The sequence below is a fragment of the Caloenas nicobarica genome, chromosome 5 (genome assembly GCF_036013445.1).
Source record: "Caloenas nicobarica isolate bCalNic1 chromosome 5, bCalNic1.hap1, whole genome shotgun sequence".
NCBI lineage: Eukaryota > Metazoa > Chordata > Aves > Columbiformes > Columbidae > Caloenas > Caloenas nicobarica.
Genome location: NC_088249.1, coordinates 53,336,589 through 53,358,999, shown reverse-complemented (window position 1 = coordinate 53,358,999; position 22,411 = coordinate 53,336,589). Strand labels below are relative to the sequence as shown.

At 37.7% G+C, this 22,411-nt stretch overlaps 1 protein-coding gene across 1 annotated transcript; it reads right to left on the bottom strand.

Moving 5' to 3' along the window:
* Positions 1-474: 474 nt before the first annotated feature.
* Positions 475-22,185, bottom strand: TSG101 (tumor susceptibility 101). Its single transcript, XM_065635046.1, has 10 exons — positions 22,086-22,185; positions 18,178-18,262; positions 16,236-16,301; positions 15,459-15,622; positions 13,988-14,114; positions 11,325-11,391; positions 9,543-9,634; positions 3,500-3,702; positions 1,810-2,049; positions 475-787 (listed from the first exon to the last, which is right to left on the bottom strand). Exons 1-10 carry the CDS (start codon positions 22,125-22,127, stop codon positions 698-700), a joined length of 1,176 nt encoding a protein of 391 aa, XP_065491118.1. The 5' UTR covers positions 22,128-22,185; the 3' UTR covers positions 475-697.
* Between the last annotated feature and the right edge of the window lie 226 nt (positions 22,186-22,411).

The window sequence follows — 22,411 nt, the reverse complement described above, 5'->3', positions numbered from 1 at the left end:
TGTACCCTGTAGCCTCTTTTGCAGACAGCGCAGTGTTTAACCACCAGGCTGGTCAATATGAGCTCCATCCCAGCTCCTGTGCCGTTCTGGCGTGTAGCGTTTTCTGCCTGCCAGGGAGCACAACCAAAAATGCAGCAGCTTTTCCTCAAGTATTTTCTAATGGAAAAATGCAACATTTGTCAAGGCTTCTTACGGCACCATGAGGTATACTCTGCTGTGACCATGATCTGATGGTAGAATACACAATAATTTGGATTTCAAACAGCAGGGACTTGAAATTCTGAGTTTCCAGCTTTCATTGGTCATAACAAAGGTTAGTTTTGTTGAAATGCTAATTTTTCCAGCTCAGGAAACTGAAATTCTTCCAAATCTCAGAAGTAAAGTGAAAGTATGGTTAAGCTGACATTGCATAAGCCAGGTCTGTTTGTAAAGAAAGCGCATTGTACACAGTTCTGTAGAGGAAGAAAATATGCAACAAGTTTTATTCAGCATAAGTCCACCAGCACAAAGGTTACAGGAGATAGAAAGTGCATTAATAAAAGCTAGTCTTTACCAAAAAGAAAATATATTATTGATTCAAAATATCTTACACTTGAATGATGTAATAACTTATTCTGGGCACCTACTGATTAAGAGAAACACCAAGAGAATGGCTGCTTCATAAGGAAATCTAACTTCCAAGTTCAAGTCTTAGAATTTAGTAGAGATCACTGAGTCCAGCAGTCTTCCTTGCTTTCTGCATTAATGCTCTCAGCTGGAACTGCTTGCGAGACAAAAGACGTACATGCTGCAGAAAGAAAAAATTAGAACAGCTGGCTATTGGGAAAATTTTGATATAATCATTATATTGCAATACACATCTTCAAAGCAAGACACAGGTCATGATTCAAACAAGATGTTAGGTTTTTGGAAACACTAAATGCATTAGTCTACTAAATAACATCTTGGCTTAAAATGACTTGCAGATGGCTACCAAATGTAATCACTCTAATATTTTTTTGTGATTTTAATTATTAACTGCACATACTCTTATCAAAGAGGAAAGTAGTAATATATACTTCAAGATGAAGTCAGACTAATGCAGTTCCCATGAGGCAGAGAACAGCTCTTCTAGCAGTAGATAAACACAACTAGCCAGCTACATAAGGAGGAAATAATACATCTCTATGTAGTGCATTGTACACTGGATGTTAAAAGCAAAGCTTAAGTGGTAATTTGGGGAGAACCTCAACTGTTAGAAAAAAGAAGGACTGGTAACTCCTGTTACCCAGTGGCCCAAGTACAGACTATTAACACATCTGCACACTAACCCTTCCAGACCCAGTGGCAACAGTACTTACTCTGACATACATATTTTGTGTAGTTTTATTCCATATTTTCAAAATAACAACAGATCTGTTTTTAATTGGTGTGCCATCACCATGCACATAAGGTTCAAAATAAAGGAAGGTTATTAGATCGGACATTATGAAAACTTTTAGCACTAAGGACAGCAAAGAAAGGGAACAAATTGTCTAAGAAGGTCTCTGCTAGAGATGCAAAACTAGATAGTTTTTTTTTTCTAGGCATCCACAGACTGCAAATCCAATGGAAAGCCTATGTTGACACTGTTGCACCTGTCTAACAATAAATGACTTCGTATCTATGATGCTTATAAAATTGGTCTTTTATCTTAATTCTGAAATTTGTCTTTTAAAACTTCCAAGATGCTCTTCAGCAAAGAAATCACATTAAAAATCTGAACAAAAGAGTTTGAAGTATTTAAACACATTTGAAACGCACATCTTAAAAACATCCCAAGAAACTTACCTTTAAAAAGACATCTAGATCTATCACTCCACGTCTTAATGCTTCCCCAAGGTAGAAGATGGTGTCTTCAATTGCATTTTCCTCTGCATATAAGTTCAGGATCTGCTTGTAAAGTGGTGCTGTAGGAATAATAACTTCATCTATGTCATTATTTTCTGACTGATTTTCCATTTTCTCTAGGGCAGAACTGAGCTCTTCATCCTTCTTTTTGAGAAGTTCAATGTTCTTGTCAACTTCAGCCTAAAAACAATTAAGATGTTTATTTATTTCTTAGGTCTCAAGAACTGAATGTCTTCTTGTGATACAATTGTCAAGATAAAAGGTTTTTAGACATGCCAGTTGATTCTTCTCTACTCATGTCTAGTATGATTTTTACAAAGGAAAGAGCTACCAATCTATAGATTTTGGTTTCTTTCATTTTAAAAAAGAAAAGGCTGTTTTAGACAACGTCAACCCATTACCAATTTTAACTGTGGAGAAGGCATGCTAACAGTCTTCAAGTATTTTGAAGGTGCCACATAAGGAAAAAGAACCACTTAAACTATCTAAAGATAATAAAAGCAAAGCCAAAATAATTATTTTCTTTGGAAACGTGTCTTTTGGAGTAAGTTCCTATACAAGTTTGCTGAGCATGGATCAGACAAACACTAAACTGTATGGGCAGGAAAGAAAATATGCTGACTTTACCCATTAACATTATACACAACTTAACCGCATCTTTATGAGAAGTACCTCCTTTTGCTACTTTTGAATTTGCCTCGTGATATTTTCGATGTCCCACAGCTAACACACTGGAAGAGGCTGCACATCACCATATTTTTCCTCATATCACTCAAATCCATATAGACAATTATCACATTCCACTCTCTCTGTCCCCACTGTCTTTTTTCCAGACTGAAGTCCTAGCTCACTTCGTCATGTTGTTTATGGAAACTGTCTGATATGCATGATCATCCTTCTTGTCTTTGCATCAAACATCTGCAGTTCTATTAAAGTCCTTTTTTTTCCCAAGACAGGAAAGACTAGAATTACACACTACATTTAAAGTGAGCACATCATAGACTCATAGGGTGACATAATGGTATCTCCCCTCTTCTCTAGTCCTTATTAATAATTCCTAATTATTTATTTGAAACCATATCTGAGCATTGAGCTCATTTCAGAAACTGCTCATCAATCCCAAAATATTATTCCCGAGCAGTTATGCAAGGAGCAGATGGACTAAGCAAAAGATGCCAGGACTTAACGGAAAATTGTAGGAATTTGACCATACCGAGTAGGAGAGACTCTTGTCTGGGAAAGAAAAAGTCTGGAGGCTATGTAAGGAGGCTGTGACTAAAATCAGTGTCCCTGCACTTAGACACTGAAATGTTCTCCAGTGCTGCTGTTACACATTATTAGCCAGAAACTGAGACAAAATTACGAAATAATCTCATACCACTGGTATCTTTCACAGGGGGGCTGAGGAAAAAATAACACTGTTCCTCTACCACTGAATAATGACGTTTGTAAGATACATACGGGACTGGGCATCTTATGGTCATTGCTATTTCTGATTTGCTTCAGCCTGAACACATGTGCCTCAATTTGGAAAGAGAATATATATTTTAAAATAATAATGAATTAACTGCATGCTTCTGTTCACTGCTAGGAATACTCGGATACAGAGCAGTGTTTCATCTCAGCTTACCACTTCTTGATCCAGGCGAGTTACCATCTCTTCCAGTTTCTGGTGTCCTTTCTTCAGGTCCTCCTCTGTCCGTTTCAAGGCATTGAGTTCAGCTTGTGCACGATCCATTTCTTCCTTCATCCGCCATCTCAGTTTATCACTGACTGCCGAAATAAGTGAAGCTCGAATGGTATCCTCACTGATAGTTCCATCTCTACTGGGTCCTGCACAAGAGAATTCACAACCACAACATTAAGGCTGCTCTGCACTGGCTTCAGGATAAGGCCAGTTTGAAAACAAAGTGGCTAATTTGCTGTGTGTACTTTAGCAAAAAAGACAGTAAAATAAACTGTTTTGTGCAATAATTTTCAGAAGCAGTGAAGAGACCACAGTGAGATAAAACACATTAAGATGTACATAAGTAAACTGGGGTACACATCTATTAATTCACTTTACTATTCCCATATCTGCAATCTTTCTTTAGTTAAAAAATGGGCTGGCCATTTCCCCCGAAGTCTACAAATGTTGTCTGTCTGAGTCTTTAAAACGAGAATGAATTTCTGGTAAACTCTATAGGAATTAATGGATACACATATTGAACTGCAATTAATGCAACAGCTGGCTTGAGATAGTGAATTTGCCTATAGGTACTCTCTATCTTGAGGCTTGCCAACTACTGTTTTCTTTTGTTGTGTGTTTGGGTTTTTTTCTTTGTTTGTTTTGGGTTTTTTTGGGGGGGGGTGTTTGTTTGTTTCAGATTAATAAAAATAAACGAACACTAAGCTAACAAAAATAATTTCAATGAAAAATGGCTTAACTGTTGCCTTTTATATTTATGAAGACCTAAAAGCAGGGTCTGGTTAAGTGACAAATTACTGGAGCATATAAAGTGATTAAAAAGCTAAAATATGACCTAGACTTTCCAATTGGTTCCACAACTATGATCATTCAGCCATCCTAGGGCAGGTATGGGAGGGCAGTCAAACAATCAACATTACTTCAATACGAATGTTCTGTATTATTCTCACTTTAACAAGCAACATTCATTAAAAGATTGTAAGGCAGACAGAGAAATGTTAATCAATTGTATTAGCGTACAGTTTATAGATATGTACTAGCAGATTAAAATCAGATGGCAGACTTAGGTACATGTTCAGTGTTACACTGGGCCTACCATTTCTTTTTTTAAACTTCTGCGGGATGGTATTGTAATTGGAGCGGGGCGGGGGGGAGAGTGTGGTTTATAAAATTAGTTAATGGCACCCATGAAGAACCTGTAAAAATTCTCTCTGGATAAAATACTTCTTTAATGTTAGTTGAATAAAGAGTATTAGTGAAGCATACAGAGATTCTGTGGAATTATTTATACAATTTGATTCTAAAAAAGCAAACATAGCTATTTTAGGTAAGCGTAAGACGAAGATGATGACATACAATTTGATTGCAGGTATACTAATCTGCCAGCACCACTTGGTCCATTGTGCCCACAAACTCAGGGTAGGGATTTAGCAGTAGCAAAGCAAACTACTAACCAATACTGTTCTAGTATGATATCACTAGTCTCTATAAATGATTGACATTACAATTAAACAGCAATCAAGGCTGCTATGTGACTGAGTTAAAACAACTGAGGTTACTACCTCTTTTTTATTGTTTTGATTGCTAGATACAACTTGTAATTTCAGTTTATTAAATCATATTTTGATGCAGCAATACTAGAAAACATAACAATAAATTATCTAATATATTTCATTAGTCCCTCTCCCTCTGAAGTACCAGAGGCTTTCACATTTAAGCATGAATATCATTATTGCTTTCACAAATCAGCCTTTCAATGAGATCACCTAATTTCAAGAATCTGTCACTAACAGCTTTTAAATAGAAAGGTAAATCCTTTATGTCTGCTACAGAAGTGGTGTGTACCTGCAGCCCAGGACACTTGGATTGCTCTGGAGAATGTCAAGAGGCTACTGGTCGCAGAATTGTATCTGTATTTATCACAGACCACTTCAACCACTCTTCTATGAGAAAAACTGGAGTGTCCCGGTCTCCCCACGCTTGTGCCTCACACCTTCTAGATCAGTGAAATTTCAATTGGATTGTAACAACTACTAATAAAGCAAGCATTATATCAGGTTTTGTGCCTAAACATTCTAACTTCTGTGGATGAAAAGTAGAGATTTGAAGTTCTGTAACTGGAAAGAAAATTTCCAAAAAGCATTTTTACCATAGTAATCTTTTTATCCAGAGACACAATTATCGAAACCCTGAAGTTGTTACAACGTTACGTACATCAGATTTGCCAGGACCCCAGATCTCAAAAAATTACAAAGTGAAAAAATATCCATCCAGGCTCCTGTGAATCTCACAGAGCTCAAGAAAAACCCATTAGCATACTTCTGTTATTCCTTCCCAAAGGTTCAGAAAAGTGTCTCAAGCCAGCTGAAATCCAATCAATGTCTTCACCTTCCTTAATAACCACAGGACTCAGAAAAAGCAAACAAGCAACTCAAACCATACATTAATTTTCCCATTTAAACACAGTAGTTCAAAGATTGGTATTTTCAGAGTAAATTACACTAAGACAAACAGTAATAAATGTATTTTTTGAATATGTTATTGATAGTACTCAATAACTAAACTACTATTAGCCAGAAATAAGATCACAATAATTTTACTACGGTTATTCAGAAAAAGGGTGGACTGAAATTTCAGCATTACTGCATTCTTGGGGTAGGCTGCATATCTCCCTGATAATCGGCAACAATCCAGAATATAGTTCAAAAATCTAAACTCTGCCTTTAGAAAAGAAGAAACTTTAAAAAATTAACAATTTTCTGTTAGAGTCTTTTTTTTTTTAACAACAACAACAAAATCTATTTGGAGTGTCTGTTGGTATTCTTATACTAACAAATGCAAACTGTTGGTGACAAGACTGCATGCTTCAGAATCCTTAAAAAATCCAGAGGATTTTTTTTGACTTTTGCTGCTAACAGAATAAGACTGCATAAACTCATATGACTTTTCCTGTCCTATTCCTGTCCAGAAAACCTACACCAAGCCAGATATCTGGAAAAGTAAAGCTATGCAAATGACATGAGATGAACTACCGGAAGGTGCACATCATGTTTACTAACCCACCAAATTCTTCTAAAATTAAGAAAACATCAGACTTTGATAATTACTAATGTGAGCGCTTTACGGACATACAAATTGCACCAGAATATGTGTAAATTTTAAAAAATAAACCAATTACTACTGGAAAAAAGATATTAAATTATTAATCAACTGGTACAAAGAAAATATAAATGTCCCAACACTTGATCTGATTTACAGTTCTGGCTTAAGCAATGCACCCTGTTACCAGTTAACAAGATAATTTTCAGTATTTGGTTAACTACCTATTAGAATTAGCAACAGAAACTGTCAAATGGCACCATACACACAAACCCAGGAATTCACCATTGCTGCTTGTTATGAAGAGGAGAAAAGAACAGTACTTTCTACAATGAGAAGTAAAACTTAAACCAAGTCACTCAAACTATCTGGGACAAAGAGTTTATTCACTGTTTAGGACTTCCTGTGTGAGGCAGACAATTATAAGTATACAAGTTTCAAATCAGAACAGTCCAATTTCACTTCAAGAACAGCATTAGCATGATTTCAGTTACTGTTTACATAACAGATCATTCTCTAATGCAAAGTCAGAACCAGTTATCAGCTCTAAATTTTTTTTTCCCTGATATCCCTCACTCTGGAATATTTTACACAAGGTTCACTTCAACAGTGAAGTAGAATAGAGAAAAAAAAATCATAATACATCTAACACAATGAAAGTTCACATAGAAGTGCCAACAGATAGGTAAGAGGTCTTTGAACATATAAAAGATCATTTCAATACAGGTCAATTAGATTTTATGTATCTTCTTAAAGAGCATGAACCCTTAGCATTTTCTGTCACTTCCATAATTAGCCCAGCTTGGGGAAGATTTTATGGCACACAGCCATTAAATCCACAGAGCACTGAAACCCTTAACCTTTAGCAGGCAGAGTCTGGTTTCAGAAGTGACCTTACAGAATCAGCAAACTAGTAACTGCATCAGAAAGGTAATAAATGGCAGGTGATTGAACAGAAAAACCCTCAAGGAGTATTTGAAAAAGAACAGCTATTATTAAAAACTTAAGCTACTCTGAATATTTTCATTTGATCCAAACTAAGCTCACCATAGGAAACACCCCACCACCATCCACACAAAACTCTATAGTTGTAGCACCTGCTACGCTCCCAAATAAACTATCACAATAAACCACAGCCAAACAATCTGTACAGGAAATAAACATTTGCAGTTGCAAGAAAGAAACACAATACTGTACAAAACCAAACAGTACTGTAAATACAGTGGATGATTAATGAGACATGTTTTCATTTCATTTGGCACAAGAGATAAACCGTGTGTAACAGGTGTATGACTTTTACCTAGCTGCATCAAATGAATCCATCTAATGCTAAATCGACAGTGAAAAATTTGGCCTTACAACATGGTATCAGATGATCTAACTCAGGACTTGAAGAGCCTTCTATGACATTTGGCAGATATTCCACCTTTGTTCACCCTCACTGGGGATGAAAGTGAAGGAAAGAAATAAAATAGGATACATCTATATTTTAAACTAACTCTCTCTCTACTACATAAAAGCAAAATGGATCTGTTTGAGAAAGATGCTGCAGAAAGCCGATGTTCCCTAGAAAGGTTCTAGTCAGCTCCCTGCATGAGAGCCGGTGGAGACTATCAGTTCTCAAGGACCCACCTACAGCCCCCAACACTGAGCACTGGTAGAGCTACTCAAGCAGGACAGTGGCTTTCTTGCAGTATGTGTGGTAGACACATGTCACCTCAGGGTGGAGATGACCACTGAAACAGCCAACAACTTCCAGAAAAGACTCTTCTAATTCAAAAGACTGAAAGAACACGTATGCAAAGGATGGGATCAGGCACAAGGAGAATACAATTTATTGTTGTTTTGGAATACTGTAACAAAAGAACTCTTCAAGTATTTTAAGAGTAAAGTAGAAACACCTATCTTCTTCTGCCAAGCTGTAAACTTGCCTTGTCTCCACTTGTGTGAATGAGAATTTCCAAATACACTCAGTTCTGGAGGGAAGAATATGTATAAATAACTGGGAGTTTACACATTACATGAAGAACCTCTGAATGAACTTTTAAAGTTCTGTGCAAGAGACTACAAATGATTGATACTCTTAATGAGGTCACAAAAGCGTCTACATCCTTATCATCTAACTGCTCCAAAAGGACTATCGTCCCACTGGAAAGTTACTGCACCAACTTCCTACAGCACTAGGTGACCTTCATCACTGGTTCCCAACCTGTTACACATATCCTAAACAGGACGTGCAGGGCGAAAACTGAGCTCATGTATTTTGCCAGCACAGGGCCACGGAGCAGCAGACTGGGAAAAATACACATTAATATCCTAGATCTTGCTGCTGAAGGGAAGAAAGAAGCATCAGGTGGGGACCACTAAGAAGAAACAGTGATGGGGCTAGAGAAGAAACTCAGTAAAAACGAACCTCATTCCAAATGCATTGGAAACCTCTGCTTTAGATAGCTATGATTTTGGAGTAAAGAAACTATAAATAAAGAGTAAGTAAAGTGAATCTAATAGATGATTAAATAAGAAGAAAACCATTTTTATAAACCACAAACAGAGCAATGCAGACAATCAAAAGTCACATACAGTTAAAGGGTGAGAAAAAAAAAAAACAAACAACTTGCGATAGTTACACATGGTGCTCTTAAAAATATTCACAGAGTGCACACAATGCATTGCACAAACCCAGGAATTTATCAAGTTTCTGACTACACAAAATACACAGCGAAGGACATAAAATGTATTTTATTATTTCCTTTTAAAATTGAAGATCAATACTTTGTAGAGGTCAGCTTAAGAACAATACATTTTTGCTTTTTCAATCTTCTTTCCTTACATATCAGCTCTAGAGGGAAGCTTCACTTTTCAGAGAAATCCTTTCAAATCTACTCACCAACAGTAGTCACAGGAGGCTGAGAAGGGTAGAACTGAACACTAGTGGTTGCTGGAAATGGAACACCACCCGGGTAAGGATAGTTTGGGAAGCTGCTTAGACAAAGAAAGATACACTAATGTTATGTAAATATTAGTAAAATATCATTTATATAGATTATCTTTATGTCACCATGTTAAACATTTGTTTACATAATGAAATGTTTAAATTGCAGGCCAAGTTATACTTTTTCTTTTTTCTAGTTCACATTAACATCTTTCACAATTTGTATTTCTGGTATGATTTAAGAAGATACCATTTCATCTGAAACCCTACCTAGTTATTGCCTGGTCAAGCATTTGGATCATTCCAAATGCTCTTCAATCTCTTCATCTTGCTGTGCAATTTCCAACGTGCCATACAAAAACCTCAAAGTATCCAAAAGAAATTATTCTAGCTACAAACACACAAACAGCAATTTCAATTTAATAATTTTTAATGAGAATAGTTAACAATGTGATGGCTGAACCGCTTTATGTAAGCCTAAAAATGTTGTGCAAAATATGGTTGCAAGATGAAACTCATCCAGAAATTCTCAGCCCTGCTCTGAATAATGAAGGAAAGCAAAAATATTCATGTGTTCACGGAAAAAATGGCAAGATGACATGTAACATAATGGTCTACAATATCTTTCTAAAATACATTTACTCTCAATTAAAACAAGGACTCAAATTAGTCAGTACTAGACTGACAAATACCTGCATATAGCAGAGTATTAACTATGGCTGTAAGTAAACAAAATGGCCCAAGAAAAACACGTAAAATATGAAATAAGCATATTCTGTGCCTCTTAGATAACGGCAAATTAATTAATTCTTAAAATCTTTCTGTTCACTCATAAATGGTATTATTTTAAAAATAGTTCTATCATTCATTTTTGTACAAACATTAAGAATACTTTATTTAAGCTATTTAGGAGCAAAAAACTTGCCATAAGAACTTACCTAAATCCCCATTTTTCACTTCTTAAAACATAACCCTCCACCTTCCTAATGCTTACAGGGTTTACACTTTTTTTCTTTTTAAAAATAAAAATGTTATATACTACAGGAAATCCTCAGATGCTCCTAACATAAAATCATGACAAAAGGATATTAATAATAAAAATAATTAATTGTGATGTGAAAAAAATGTAGGTACACACTAGGAGGCAGCAATCAGCATCTTACTACTTGCTAAGACAGAACTGCAAGTCTTCTGGAAAAGCTTTATTCCAAGCTATTATACAACACACTTTAAAAAACAGTCTTTAGATTAATAAAAAGCTTTAAAAATAATTTTGTGCCCTTCAAATTCTCTTATGAGTTCTCTGAATTAAATCCACATTTATGTTGGAGTCAAGGTTTGCATTAATCCAGCAATTGTTTTGTTCGATGTTTTGAGTTGCTAATTACCCCAAACCATACTAACAACACTAACAAAAACCCCCAAGTTGTAGGGTATAAATCTTATAAAAACTAATTTGATACATGAGTGAGGCAAGATAACATCTGGAAGTTAGGTAATAATTTTCAAAATATATTTATCACTCAAGTATATTGTATTTGAACAAGTGACACTAAGAGAGCTAAAGCTTTCTCAAACTTTCTTTTGGCTATCGACAAGAATTCAGTCCTCACTTAAAAAAAATGCTAACGCAAAAATTATACAACAAGTATACCTTAGGAAAATACACCTAAAACTAGACACTGTTCAGTGAAACCGTCTATTACGCAAACAATGACGGTTTAAAGGGGTTCTTACCTCGGGTTAGAGGTGCTGCCTGCTGGGTAGGGAGATATTCCACCTGGAATGCCCGGCACATAGGAAGCTAAATAAAATAATGATTTTGTACATTTTTACTTTTCAGAAGTTCAATATATATTAATATCACACTAGTGAGCTGTACTTATGCTGCAGTTAGATGCTTTTCAAAATATTATTGAATAACGACTACAGTGTAGCACAATGAAACAACAAGACTAAGATAAGTCATTGTATGGCCGAAGCCCCCAACACTGCGTACCCTGCACCCTCCACCACCACCTCTCACAGCACCCCCCAGGGTGTTTCCCAAGCCGCTCCCGTGCAGCTTGGCAAGTGGGACACCTGCAGGACACCTGTTTGCCAGGAGTGATCTCTGTGCCAACCGACCAAGGCAGCTGCTTCCCATTGAAACATGTGAAGGACTAAACCGCAGCAGACCTTCCATCCATGCACTGACCAGTTAGAATTGCCTTTCTGTATCCCAACACATTTTCACAAAATGCAGGCAAATTTTGCATTTCTGAAGACTCTACCTCTACCTATCAACTTCGGTTAAAATATTTTCAAGAGTGTTTTGTTTGGAGGGAGAGTACGAGAATTGTAATTGAGGCCAATTACACACTCCTTAGAACAACAGGACAGAACACCTTTCATTGCATATTTATTTGTTTTCTTAATCATTAAACTGACTGCTGCATGGATAAAAATGGATACAGATTTAAAAATCCACAACAAGTAGTTGTAGTAAGTAAAGTGTGAATAAGAAAAACTATGGGCGGCTAGGGAAATTAAAAAAACCAGTAGTGTTATTAAAAATTACACACCTGAAGATCTGTTTCTGTTTTTATATAATTGCTTAAAAAAAAAAATACCCCTTCCAATGAACCCATTGTTCTATACTCACTAAATAATGAGTGTATAATTTAAGTACCTTCAGAGTAGCCAGATTTCACAACAGTTGATTAGCTGTTTAACAACCCAATCATGTTCTTATCCAGTAATTCCTGCCACTTAGAAGTTATACTTTGAGAATTTTTACCAGCACATATAAACGTCTAAGGCTTTAACAATCCTAAGAATTTTAAGTTTCTTCTTGGAAATCTCACAATTCTATTATAAAAATTATGGTTTGGATATATTTATTCCACATTTCTTGTAACTTGAGGAATATTACATCAAATAGCTTTTCTTTTCTTAAAGAGCAGAGCTATTTTCATCCCTGAATGCTTTCAAATGATTCAATTTTTTAAAAAGGGCTTAATTTCTTCTTAAACACTGTATCTAGAACTTAAAAAACCCAAACCTAGATGTCTGTAAAATAAGGAAAACCTGGCTACACTATTAAAACTAAGTAGTTATTAACAATGTGAGAATCCTGAAACGTTTCCACTAAAATTACTTCAGCTATGCTAGCATTGAGTAATCAAGTGCGTTTCAATTGATGATCCTTTCTTAAAGCACAATATAGGTCATAGTCTCTACTAAAACTACACTTGTACTGACACCCGCTGTTCTTGGAAAATCAGAACAGTACAATCACCTCGTGCTCTCATAGGTAGGCTGGTGCTGGATAAGTCCCGAACACTCACCTTTAGCCAGCTATCTCTAACGGTATCATTTATGTTTGCTACCCCTCGTCTCACACATTAGGAAGCTAAGACTTTGTTAAAAACGGTTTCAGTTGGAAATCATAATGAATAGTACTTTAGCTTTTCAGGCGTAACACTACGTGCATTGCAATAGGAAATATATAACTCCAAATACAGCTACTCTACCAATAAATTAATGTAGTATTGTCATAATACCATTAAACAACCTTCAGCTAATCTGCTCTCCATCCCCTCCTGCTTCAGTCTTGCCTTGAGTAGGTCTCCTCTACTGTTTTGTTTTGTTTTTTTCCACCCAATGCAGAGTCTCCTTTTGGAAGAATCTCTGGGATTTTCTGTTTCCCACTTCCCCTTTTTCCCCCACTCACCTGTCCCCAGTCTTTAAAATAAGATACCTCCAGAAGTTTAAATAAAAAGTCTTGAGAATTTTTGCAAGAAAATGAGAATGAATACTATGTCAGAGTACTAAATCAACAAGGAAGAAAGAAAGACCACAAGGCAGTTGTTATTTTTTTTAATATTCATCCAGCAATCATTGAAAAATAAAAAACAAAACAGGAGTGTAGGCATAGAAAGCACAAGCAGTATGCTTTTGCTTATGAAATCAATGGTTGCAGGAAACTTAACAGATGGACTTGTATTATCAGAATGAAAAAAAAGACAAGATACAAAGACAGTTATCTGAATAATAGTCTGAATGTTGACAATGGTGACAGGTTACTTGTTGTTTTGAGGGGCTTGGGTGGTGTTTTGTTTGTTTGTTTGGTGGTGGTGGTTTGAGGGACATGGAGAGGGGTTTGCCCCCTCCCTCACCTTTTCTTTTTCTAAATACAAACTTGATTTTTGCCTTCCTTCCAAAATTCAAAGAAACACACACATTCTTCCAACATAGTTCAAAAGGTCAGGTACAGCACAGGTGAATTCATTAGCCAACCATATAGAAAACCATTCTAGAGTAGAACACATCATTTGTTCACAAACTATGCAGAGCAACAATACGCTTTGGAATATTACTATGATTATTTATAGACATTAGTAGCCATGACCACTTACTAGTTGGTGGGCCTGTTGCCTGGTATGGTGGGTAACTTGATGAAGCTGTAGGCCGAGAAAAGACTGGAGGTTCCTCACCGAACACAACAATCATGACCTGGATCAGTTCTAGCAAGTCTGACTGGGGCTGTGAGGGTAAGCAAATCGCAAGTTGTTGGTATCGTTATCAGACAGTTAACTGACTATAGTAACAAAATGGTACCGATGGTACCATTGGCCCTCAAAAGCCATCCTTTTACCTGTATTTTTTTTTAATATACATATATATATTTACATACATGTACATATTTAACTCCCTTTATCGATTTCTTTACAGATTCCAAAACCAGCCAGCTGGTATTCAAACTGGTACAGCAAAATATAGCTACAGTAGTGTTTACAACCAGAATAAACTGGGTAATACAAGGATCCATATCAACTGCATGGCAATAAATGACTGAAGATGACTGTGCAGTGATGGATTATAACACTTTTTTAAAAACCTAAATCCACTCTCCAACATAAAAGTACAGATCACTAAGTTTTCAGACATTTCAATTTCATACAGCATACAGCTTTTGCTCAGGTTCAGAACGGCTCGAAAGAAAAAATTTTCTAACCCACTAAGGAATGACACAAACCTCCTTCAAATATAGCTACACTAGGCTTCTCAGATTATAAGTACATTTAATATAGGCATGATTTCATTTCACCAAAATAAGGACAAGCATCATAAATACAGCACCAGATTAAATATCCCATTTCCAAATTTTCTTAGCTCTATAATCCACTTACTTATTTTTACCAGCCTCTCAAATGGAATGAATTCTGTATCACCTGTATCTTAGATGAACCTCTTGCCTGTGGAAAACCTGCATCCTGATCTGGGCAGTCATCTCCCACTGTCACCATGCAAGCGCTGAACTACCACCTATGCTTAATAAATGTATTCCTGTTAATCACTTTTTAGAGAACTATGTATCTTGTACCATTCTTCTGACCTTGTCAGCACAGTTTATCATCTTTACAAGTCCATGCTTTGGTCAAAACTTCTATGAGGCCTGCACTGCTAAATGCTTTCATTTATTGGTAAAGCAAATATATCCATGTACTCGAAGCTCCAGTAATGCCTACATAAAGAAGTCCAAGTGCTCATACAAGTCCATTTTAATCACAGAAAATAATTTCAGCCCAGAGGTGTTTAACAACATTTATAATTTCCTTTCCATAAATATTCTTGTCTCACAGATCTTCACATTAGTGTCCTGCCAGGGAAGGACGCCTATGCTGCACTGTTTAATCACACAAACTGTACATTAAAGATGCATTTAACCACGCAACAGAATACAACATCGTGAACTTGAAGACATTACAAATAATAAGCAGTTGTTTTCATTAAAAAATGGTTTAAGGTCTCAAATAAAGAGGATTATGTTTTTTGTAAAAAACCGATACAACTTTCTAAAGGAATTCATAACAGAGCAATACTTACATATTTCCACTCATGCAGATAGGGAAGGTATATCTTTCCATTCGCATCAACATGCTTCCCAGTTTTTATTGTCATAGAGCTAGTGGGTTTAACAAAACAAATCGGGGGGTTGAAAGGGTAGGTGTCCAGCAGCCACAGACAAATTGGGATATTGTATGTGTTACCTAGAAAAGATATGTTGAAAGATTTTAAAAGTTACTCCAACCCTCTGTCCTCTTGTACCCAGATTTATAAAAAACTCCTGAACCCAGTAAACTCAACTGCAGAGTCAGCAACTGAAGCTGAAATCGACTAATAACATTCAACAAAGAGCTCACAACATGGCTATGAACTCAACATTTTTCATAACAATTTAACTTTGATTTACAATTACCATTTACCACTAATACATTATCTCATTTGTTCTACAATGTTCTACTAGACCCTAATCTGAATTATCATTAGCTGCAGCAATAAACAGTTTGCAACCCTCGTTCAATTGAGAAGCTTGAAAAATGTGCAGTACTGAAGGAAAAAGAGATGTTACAGAGATGTACAAGACTGAAGAAGCCACACTCAACATTAAAATTTTATTCTACAGCAGAAATATGGAACAATTTCTTTAAAACATTACACTTTGGACAAGTAAAGGATTTCAAGAAAATAGTGGTCATCCAAGTAGTGAAACTGAACTAGGACAAAGCTTAATAATTTTTCATGTAATTTGGGAAAATACTGGTGGTGGTGGTGGTGGTGGTGATGATGATGATGATGATAATAATAATAATAAACATATACCTCTGTAAGGCACAGGAATGGTTCCACTGAGGCTCATCAGCTCCCTAGCTGTGCCATCGTTAAAAACTGAAAGGGAACAAACAGTACTTTTAAAACAAACATATTTGCTATGTTCATCTCTGTTCAGGTTATACCCCATCTATTTATTAGCATAAGTTTTCAGATATTACACATATATAAACTCAGCTTGAAAGATTCTGCTGTTGCACACTTAAGGACTAGCAAATGACTAGAAGCAGGTAACTTCTTATGACTACAATCGGCTTCTATGACGACTACTACTACTTCTTAGGAATATCATATTTTGTCAAACTATCTTCACTGCAAATAAAACTGTTTTCTCATTCAGAGACCAAGTAAAACATGCTGGAACCAAACAAACTGCAAATTGTACAAATCGCTGCAAAGATAATCTGAACTCAAACTTAATTTAAAAAACAACTGTTGCTTTAGGATTACAAAGAATACTTTACGCTTTCTCCAAACAAAAAGGTCAGCAGGGACACTGAAAATCACTGGGCCATTTGTATTTATTACCTAATCAGTAAAAGGTAATTTAACCACAAAATAATATACTGAAGAGGAAGAAATGCGTAGCACTTGACTCCCTGTAATGTCTTAGTTCACAAACTGCACAGGAACCCTGACCTCAATTTACTGACTTGCTGTATTTAGTTTTCCCATCCTTTCAATCCAATAGATTATTTGTGGCTGAATAAATCAACTTCTGGTAATAAAGCTTTTATTTTCTTAATTTCACCTGAAAGTTCCTGGTCATACTTCAAATGTACTTTATTGTGTACAATTCTTTTGGTGTAAATGTTCTGCAAAGGCAAGTGGAACATATTGGGACTTCAGTGGGTGTATATATTTCATTACTAATAAAACTTGAACATTATCTCAACAGCAATGTAACCATTTTCTTCTTGCTTATTTCACTGCTCCAAATAGTATCAATTATCTGCAAGTGGTTCTGTGCTCAGCCTTTCCGAGGTAGTAACACAAATGGGCTTCTTGCTACAGCTCAGAGCTATCTGGAATTCTGATCACTATCGTTATGCAAACTTGCTATTCCAACCACAGTCCTTTCACTATTGTTTTTGGTTCTCTAGTCACTGCATGAATATTTATTTCTGTTACAGCTGCTGCCTTGCAGCTATTCAAGCTAAAACTAATTTATCTTTTACTTCTCTATGTCCCTTCTTAATACTTCTCAGTCCAGATGTAGAATTTAGAAAGCAGAAGACTATAGAGTCTCTGAAGATGTATTAGCAATATGAATTAGCTCATAGAGGAATCCCACAGGTGACAGTTAAAGAAAGGTGATCAGAAAGAGGATGACTTCAGCAGCTATGCTGGCTCACTGTGTCTTATGAAACCATGCCCTCAGCCTCTGGAGCTGACACTCAATAGCATCTTCATTTAACGCACTCCAGAGCCTTCAAAATAGCTAACAAACAGTTATTGTCAAAATTAACTTACATTACAAAACCCCTCATACCAATTTTCTCTACACTTGACTAGTCTCTTCGTACTCTTAAAGACTGTCAAAATTACTTTTAATGAAGTATTTGTTCATTGATTTACAGTTCTTTCTAAATAGAACTCTAAAAATATCTTTATGTGACAGCAAAGCTGAATTTGTAAGATATCAGCAATCTCAGGACACCAACTGAAATGACATCACTGAGTGATTAACTAAAAGTTAAGCTGTGAAAAATGCAACACTTCTTGGCAGGTTAGATAGATTCAGTAATATAGAAAGGTTATTTTAGAAAATAACTGTCTGTTTTTCTAAGGAAGTATTGATGTCAAAGATCAACAAGAGAAACTCAAATTATGTTTCCAAGCTTTAATTTCCTTTTTCCCAACAAAAACTACCAAATATATCGAACCCATCAACAATTCAGTAAAAAAACCCATTTCTCATGCACAGACTAACCATATGAATCCATGACAGGTTTGAGGTCCTTGTACTGAGTAATAACACTGGTCGTCTCCTGTACAGTTAGGTCTCTATACTTATACTGGAAAACAAAAAAGAAAGAATGATTTTAGAGACAAAATTTTTAGTGTTAGTTAATTTGGCTTTAATTTACCCAATGGACTGCATTTATGAGAGTTTACATTGATATACAGACATTCTTCTCCACTCTTATTTTGGAATAAGAACTTAGCTCTCCATATTACTTGACTGAACACTGCCTATATAACTTACCAAATTTTAACAAGGTGTTAAAATGCTTTTAGTCTTAAACAAGGGTCCATACATCAAGTGATTTGGGGAAAACTATTGTGTTTTAATTCACATTCCACTATAACCAACAGTATCTGAGTGATATATGTGGATCTTAAAAATGCATCTCCGAACAAATATAATGACATTTTGAACATTCCTGACACACAGCTATCTAGGATCTGAGCCTCACAGATATCTTTCATGGCACTTTTCAAAGCATCACAGTATTTATCAATCATTGATCAGCATTTTCATGTATTTTACCAACTAGAAAGCAGACATTTCAAGGCATGACATTATTAGTAAGAAAAGGAAGGGGATGAAACCAGTATTATCAGGAGGAGCAGGGAGTAACTTGCAGCACAAATCTGTAAAACACAGATACACTACTATTGAATTGAACAGCCTCAGAACTATATTCCACAGACAACAAAGGAGATGCTCCTGGGCAACAGAGAGCCAGCTCACCGTGTGGCACAGTTCTTTAACCTTATAGCCATTCCTCCTGATAACTACTATTAAAAATACAGCTAACTATGTCTCTTGACCGTATTTTCATTGTAACAAAATCTTAAAAAAATTACACTCTTCAGATGTCTTAAGTAACATAAAGAAACAGCATCCTTTCATTCAACCATGGTAGGAGGAAAAAAAGGCCCAACACAATGATGTGGCCGATACCCAAAGCACACAGATGTTAGAAACATCTGAACAAATTAATTCAGACATTATCTGAGAGCAAAGCATGGTGCCAGAGGTAAACATCACCTTTGCTCCAAACAACACTCATGAGTTGTGAAGCTTAGAAACTAATTCTTCTTCTTACTGTCTACAGAGATTTACAAGGGTGCTACTCCTGCACATGGTAACTCTTATTTAATGAGTAGCGATGAACACATCATGCCACTTCCCATAATGCCACCTTGGTCTACAAAAAGCACCTGCACTTTGGGGGATGCTGTGACTTCCTGAAATGACCATGGGCAAAACAGCCATGCAGTCAGGTGTCAAAACACAGGTCTGTGGGAAAGCAAAGCAGCCCCTCCAGTAGGGATGGCTGCTTGTACTGGGAGGCACCAGCAGAGAAGCTGGTCAGCTTGAGGGTCAGGGCAGCCCCTGGATGCTGTTTGGATGGGGGGGCTGCAGCAAAGCATCTCGGCCTCCTCTGGGAAGTGGGTGCAGGATTTGGAGCATGTAGGAGGGACACAGGAGAGACAACTTTGCTACCATTTGAGTACATTACTCCCTCCTTCCTCAACACCTAATGGAAGCGAGAAACAGGTCATGGGCACTGGTACAACACGGAGACAGAGGTCTGTGGAATTTGGGCTAGGCCAGCCAGGGACTGGCAGTACATACCCACATTGCTGAATGTGTTACCACAGCACGAATGACAGCATGTTCCCAGCTACCTTAAAAAGCATGAGGGGGTGTTTTCATAGGAGGCTACCTTATGGTACAGGATATAGACTCAAGAAGAGTGGCCTCATCACTATTAACAAAAAGAATTGGCTTCCACTAACAGAAGCTCCTAACAAGCATAAGGATTCAGGGTCGGGATTTAACTTTGCTTTTGGCACAAGAGTCTCAGGTCAGTTTAGTCAAAGAATAGATAAACCAAAGCCCGACTGCTCAGCAGACCTTCTGGGAGTCTGGTACACAATGGCTGACAGGGCTGATAAAACCTAGATTTGGTATCAGGTTATTTTCAGGTCCAACACCTGAAAATTAAAAAAATATTTTCATGTCTTGTAAAACTAAGAGCAAGAGTATGGCTGCAAATAGTTTTTACACTGAGTGATGAATACTTACGCAGTGGAGGTAAGCTTGTAAGATTCCAGCTACTGCCACAAGAAAAATTAAGTGCTACATGAGCTATTAATTTCAGTACTTAGATCCAGACAGCTACTGAAGACTGAACTTCTGTATATTAAAATTACATATTAAATTTTTTTCCTTATGAGAATGATGGCTTTTCTATATTGTTTATTACTTAAATCACAAAGTATACTCTTCTGTGCTTATTTCTCTTTTCCATTCTGAGTCATATTAGAATATTACAAGACAATCTTTTCCTGTGTTCATAGAGTAAGTAGTTGAGCATTTCCAAGAAATGTCAAAATCTTACTGGAAAACATAAGATCCTAGTGGTTTTTACAAAGGTAACTAAAATGTCTTAATTTGAATTTTTAATTTCCAAACTTTTTTTTTTTCCTCCTCCATTGTCAGATGGCAAATGTATCCTCCTCATTATACATATCAGGAAACAGACCACAAAGAGATCAAGCTTTTCAAGATCAGACAGCAGGTAAATACCCGAAGTTAAATTAAGTGCTTATGTTCACCCAAACTATGGCTTAAATCTTTTGTCATCTCACACACTTAACTATCCAATATGGGAAATATCACTAAGCTTCCCTCTATAGGACAGAAAGTGTAACTATTTTTGAAAAATAAATACGGAGTCATGAAACAGCAACCTCACTTTTCATCAGTTATTAAGTACTTACCTACAGAAAGTCAGATGGCATTTTGGGTACAAAATAGGCAAGCATGGGGGAAAGAGGATACAGGACTATCTTAAACTCTGTTTCTTCTGTGGCATGGCAATAACTCATTTAAAGAAGAAAGGAGTATACAAATATATATGATCTCATTTGCTGATACAGAGTTAGCATTCAGCCCTCATTTTCAAGCTAATAAAGAAATTTGGTTATGATTCCATGCAGGTGAAAGACCCTTTAATAAGATTTCTTCAGTTCTGATCAGATCATCGCCTATTTTATTTCATTTTAAAATTGCGCAAATATGATGATTAAATGTTGTTAAAACAATTAACCCAAACAGAACCATAACTGCCCCAAAGTATTCGGCCCTAGGGGTTTCATTTCAAGCTGCTGGACAAAGCCCAGTTTTCACCTGAAGAGTGGCACAACCGCACATGACTCTGGTGATTAATGATTTACCTTCCAAGAGATTTTCTCATTTCCTTAAACAACGATGATAAAAATCCCACCCTTATCCTGCTCAATGAAGTGGAACTTGCCTTCCACCTTCAGTTAACCAGTGACTGGAAACGACGCCGTACAGCCCAAGAGCCCACACTGCAGCTCTGATCCACTTCCATGCACGGCAGCCTCAGCTGGGCAACCGGTTTCTATTCAGTTTTTACCGGCAATATCCGAACCCGGACCGAAAGTTTGGCAGGACTACAAATAAGGAAATATTTCAGGTTTGGTGCGCCATTCTTCCCGTCACAAACTAACTCAACCTACAGCCTCCGGCCGCACACAGCCGTTCTGTCACTGCTTCGCCCAGCCGCCGACACGACCACCCCGGAGCCCCGCAGGCTACGGCCCAGGACAAAGCCGCGGGCTGGTGACTACCCGTGCCCGCCCCTCAGGAGGGAGATGGGAAGGGGGAACCGACCGCTCCCGGGGCAGCTCCCAGGCTGCAGGACACACAGGCCCCGCTCCGCCCCTGGCCCGCCAGGCCGCGGGCAGGACCCCGCTCCCCGCCGCCCAGCCTCTCGCTGAGGCCGCACCGCCTCGGCCCGGGGGCCGCCGGCAGGTAGGGGAAGGGCCTTTCAGTGGCCCCGGCCACACCATTACCTTGGCGAGCATTTTCTTGAGCTGGCTCTCGGTGACCGCCATGGCGGCCCCTCCTCCGCCAACCGCCGCTCCCGCTGCACACCGGCCCGGCCCCCTCCCGCCCCTGGATAAACACAGGAACCAGCCCCCCGCGACCGCTTCCGGCGGCAACTCCCGCTTCCGCCCGGCCGTGACGACACTTCCCTCACGTGGCGCCGGGGCGAGAGCGGCAAGCGGGGCCCAGCGCGCAGGGCCGGAGCTGCGGGGAGCCCGGGGCTGAGCCCTGCGGGGAGCCCGGGGCTGAGCCCCGCCGGGAGCTCCACAGACAGCGGCTGGCAGCCGCTTCC

What these genes read in the sequence shown, in the direction of transcription:
- TSG101 (XM_065635046.1), bottom strand. Translation starts at nt 22,127, where the DNA reads ATGGCGGTCACCGAGAGCCAGCTCAAGAAAATGCTCGCCAAG. An exon ending in GGCAACAGGCCCACCAACTA is followed by an intron (nt 11,392 to 13,987) that starts GTAAGTGGTCAT and finishes TATTTTATTTAG; the next exon opens with CTTCCTATGTGCCGGGCATT. An exon ending in GGCAGCACCTCTAACCCGAG is followed by an intron (nt 9,635 to 11,324) that starts GTAAGAACCCCT and finishes TTGTCTAAGCAG; the next exon opens with CTTCCCAAACTATCCTTACC.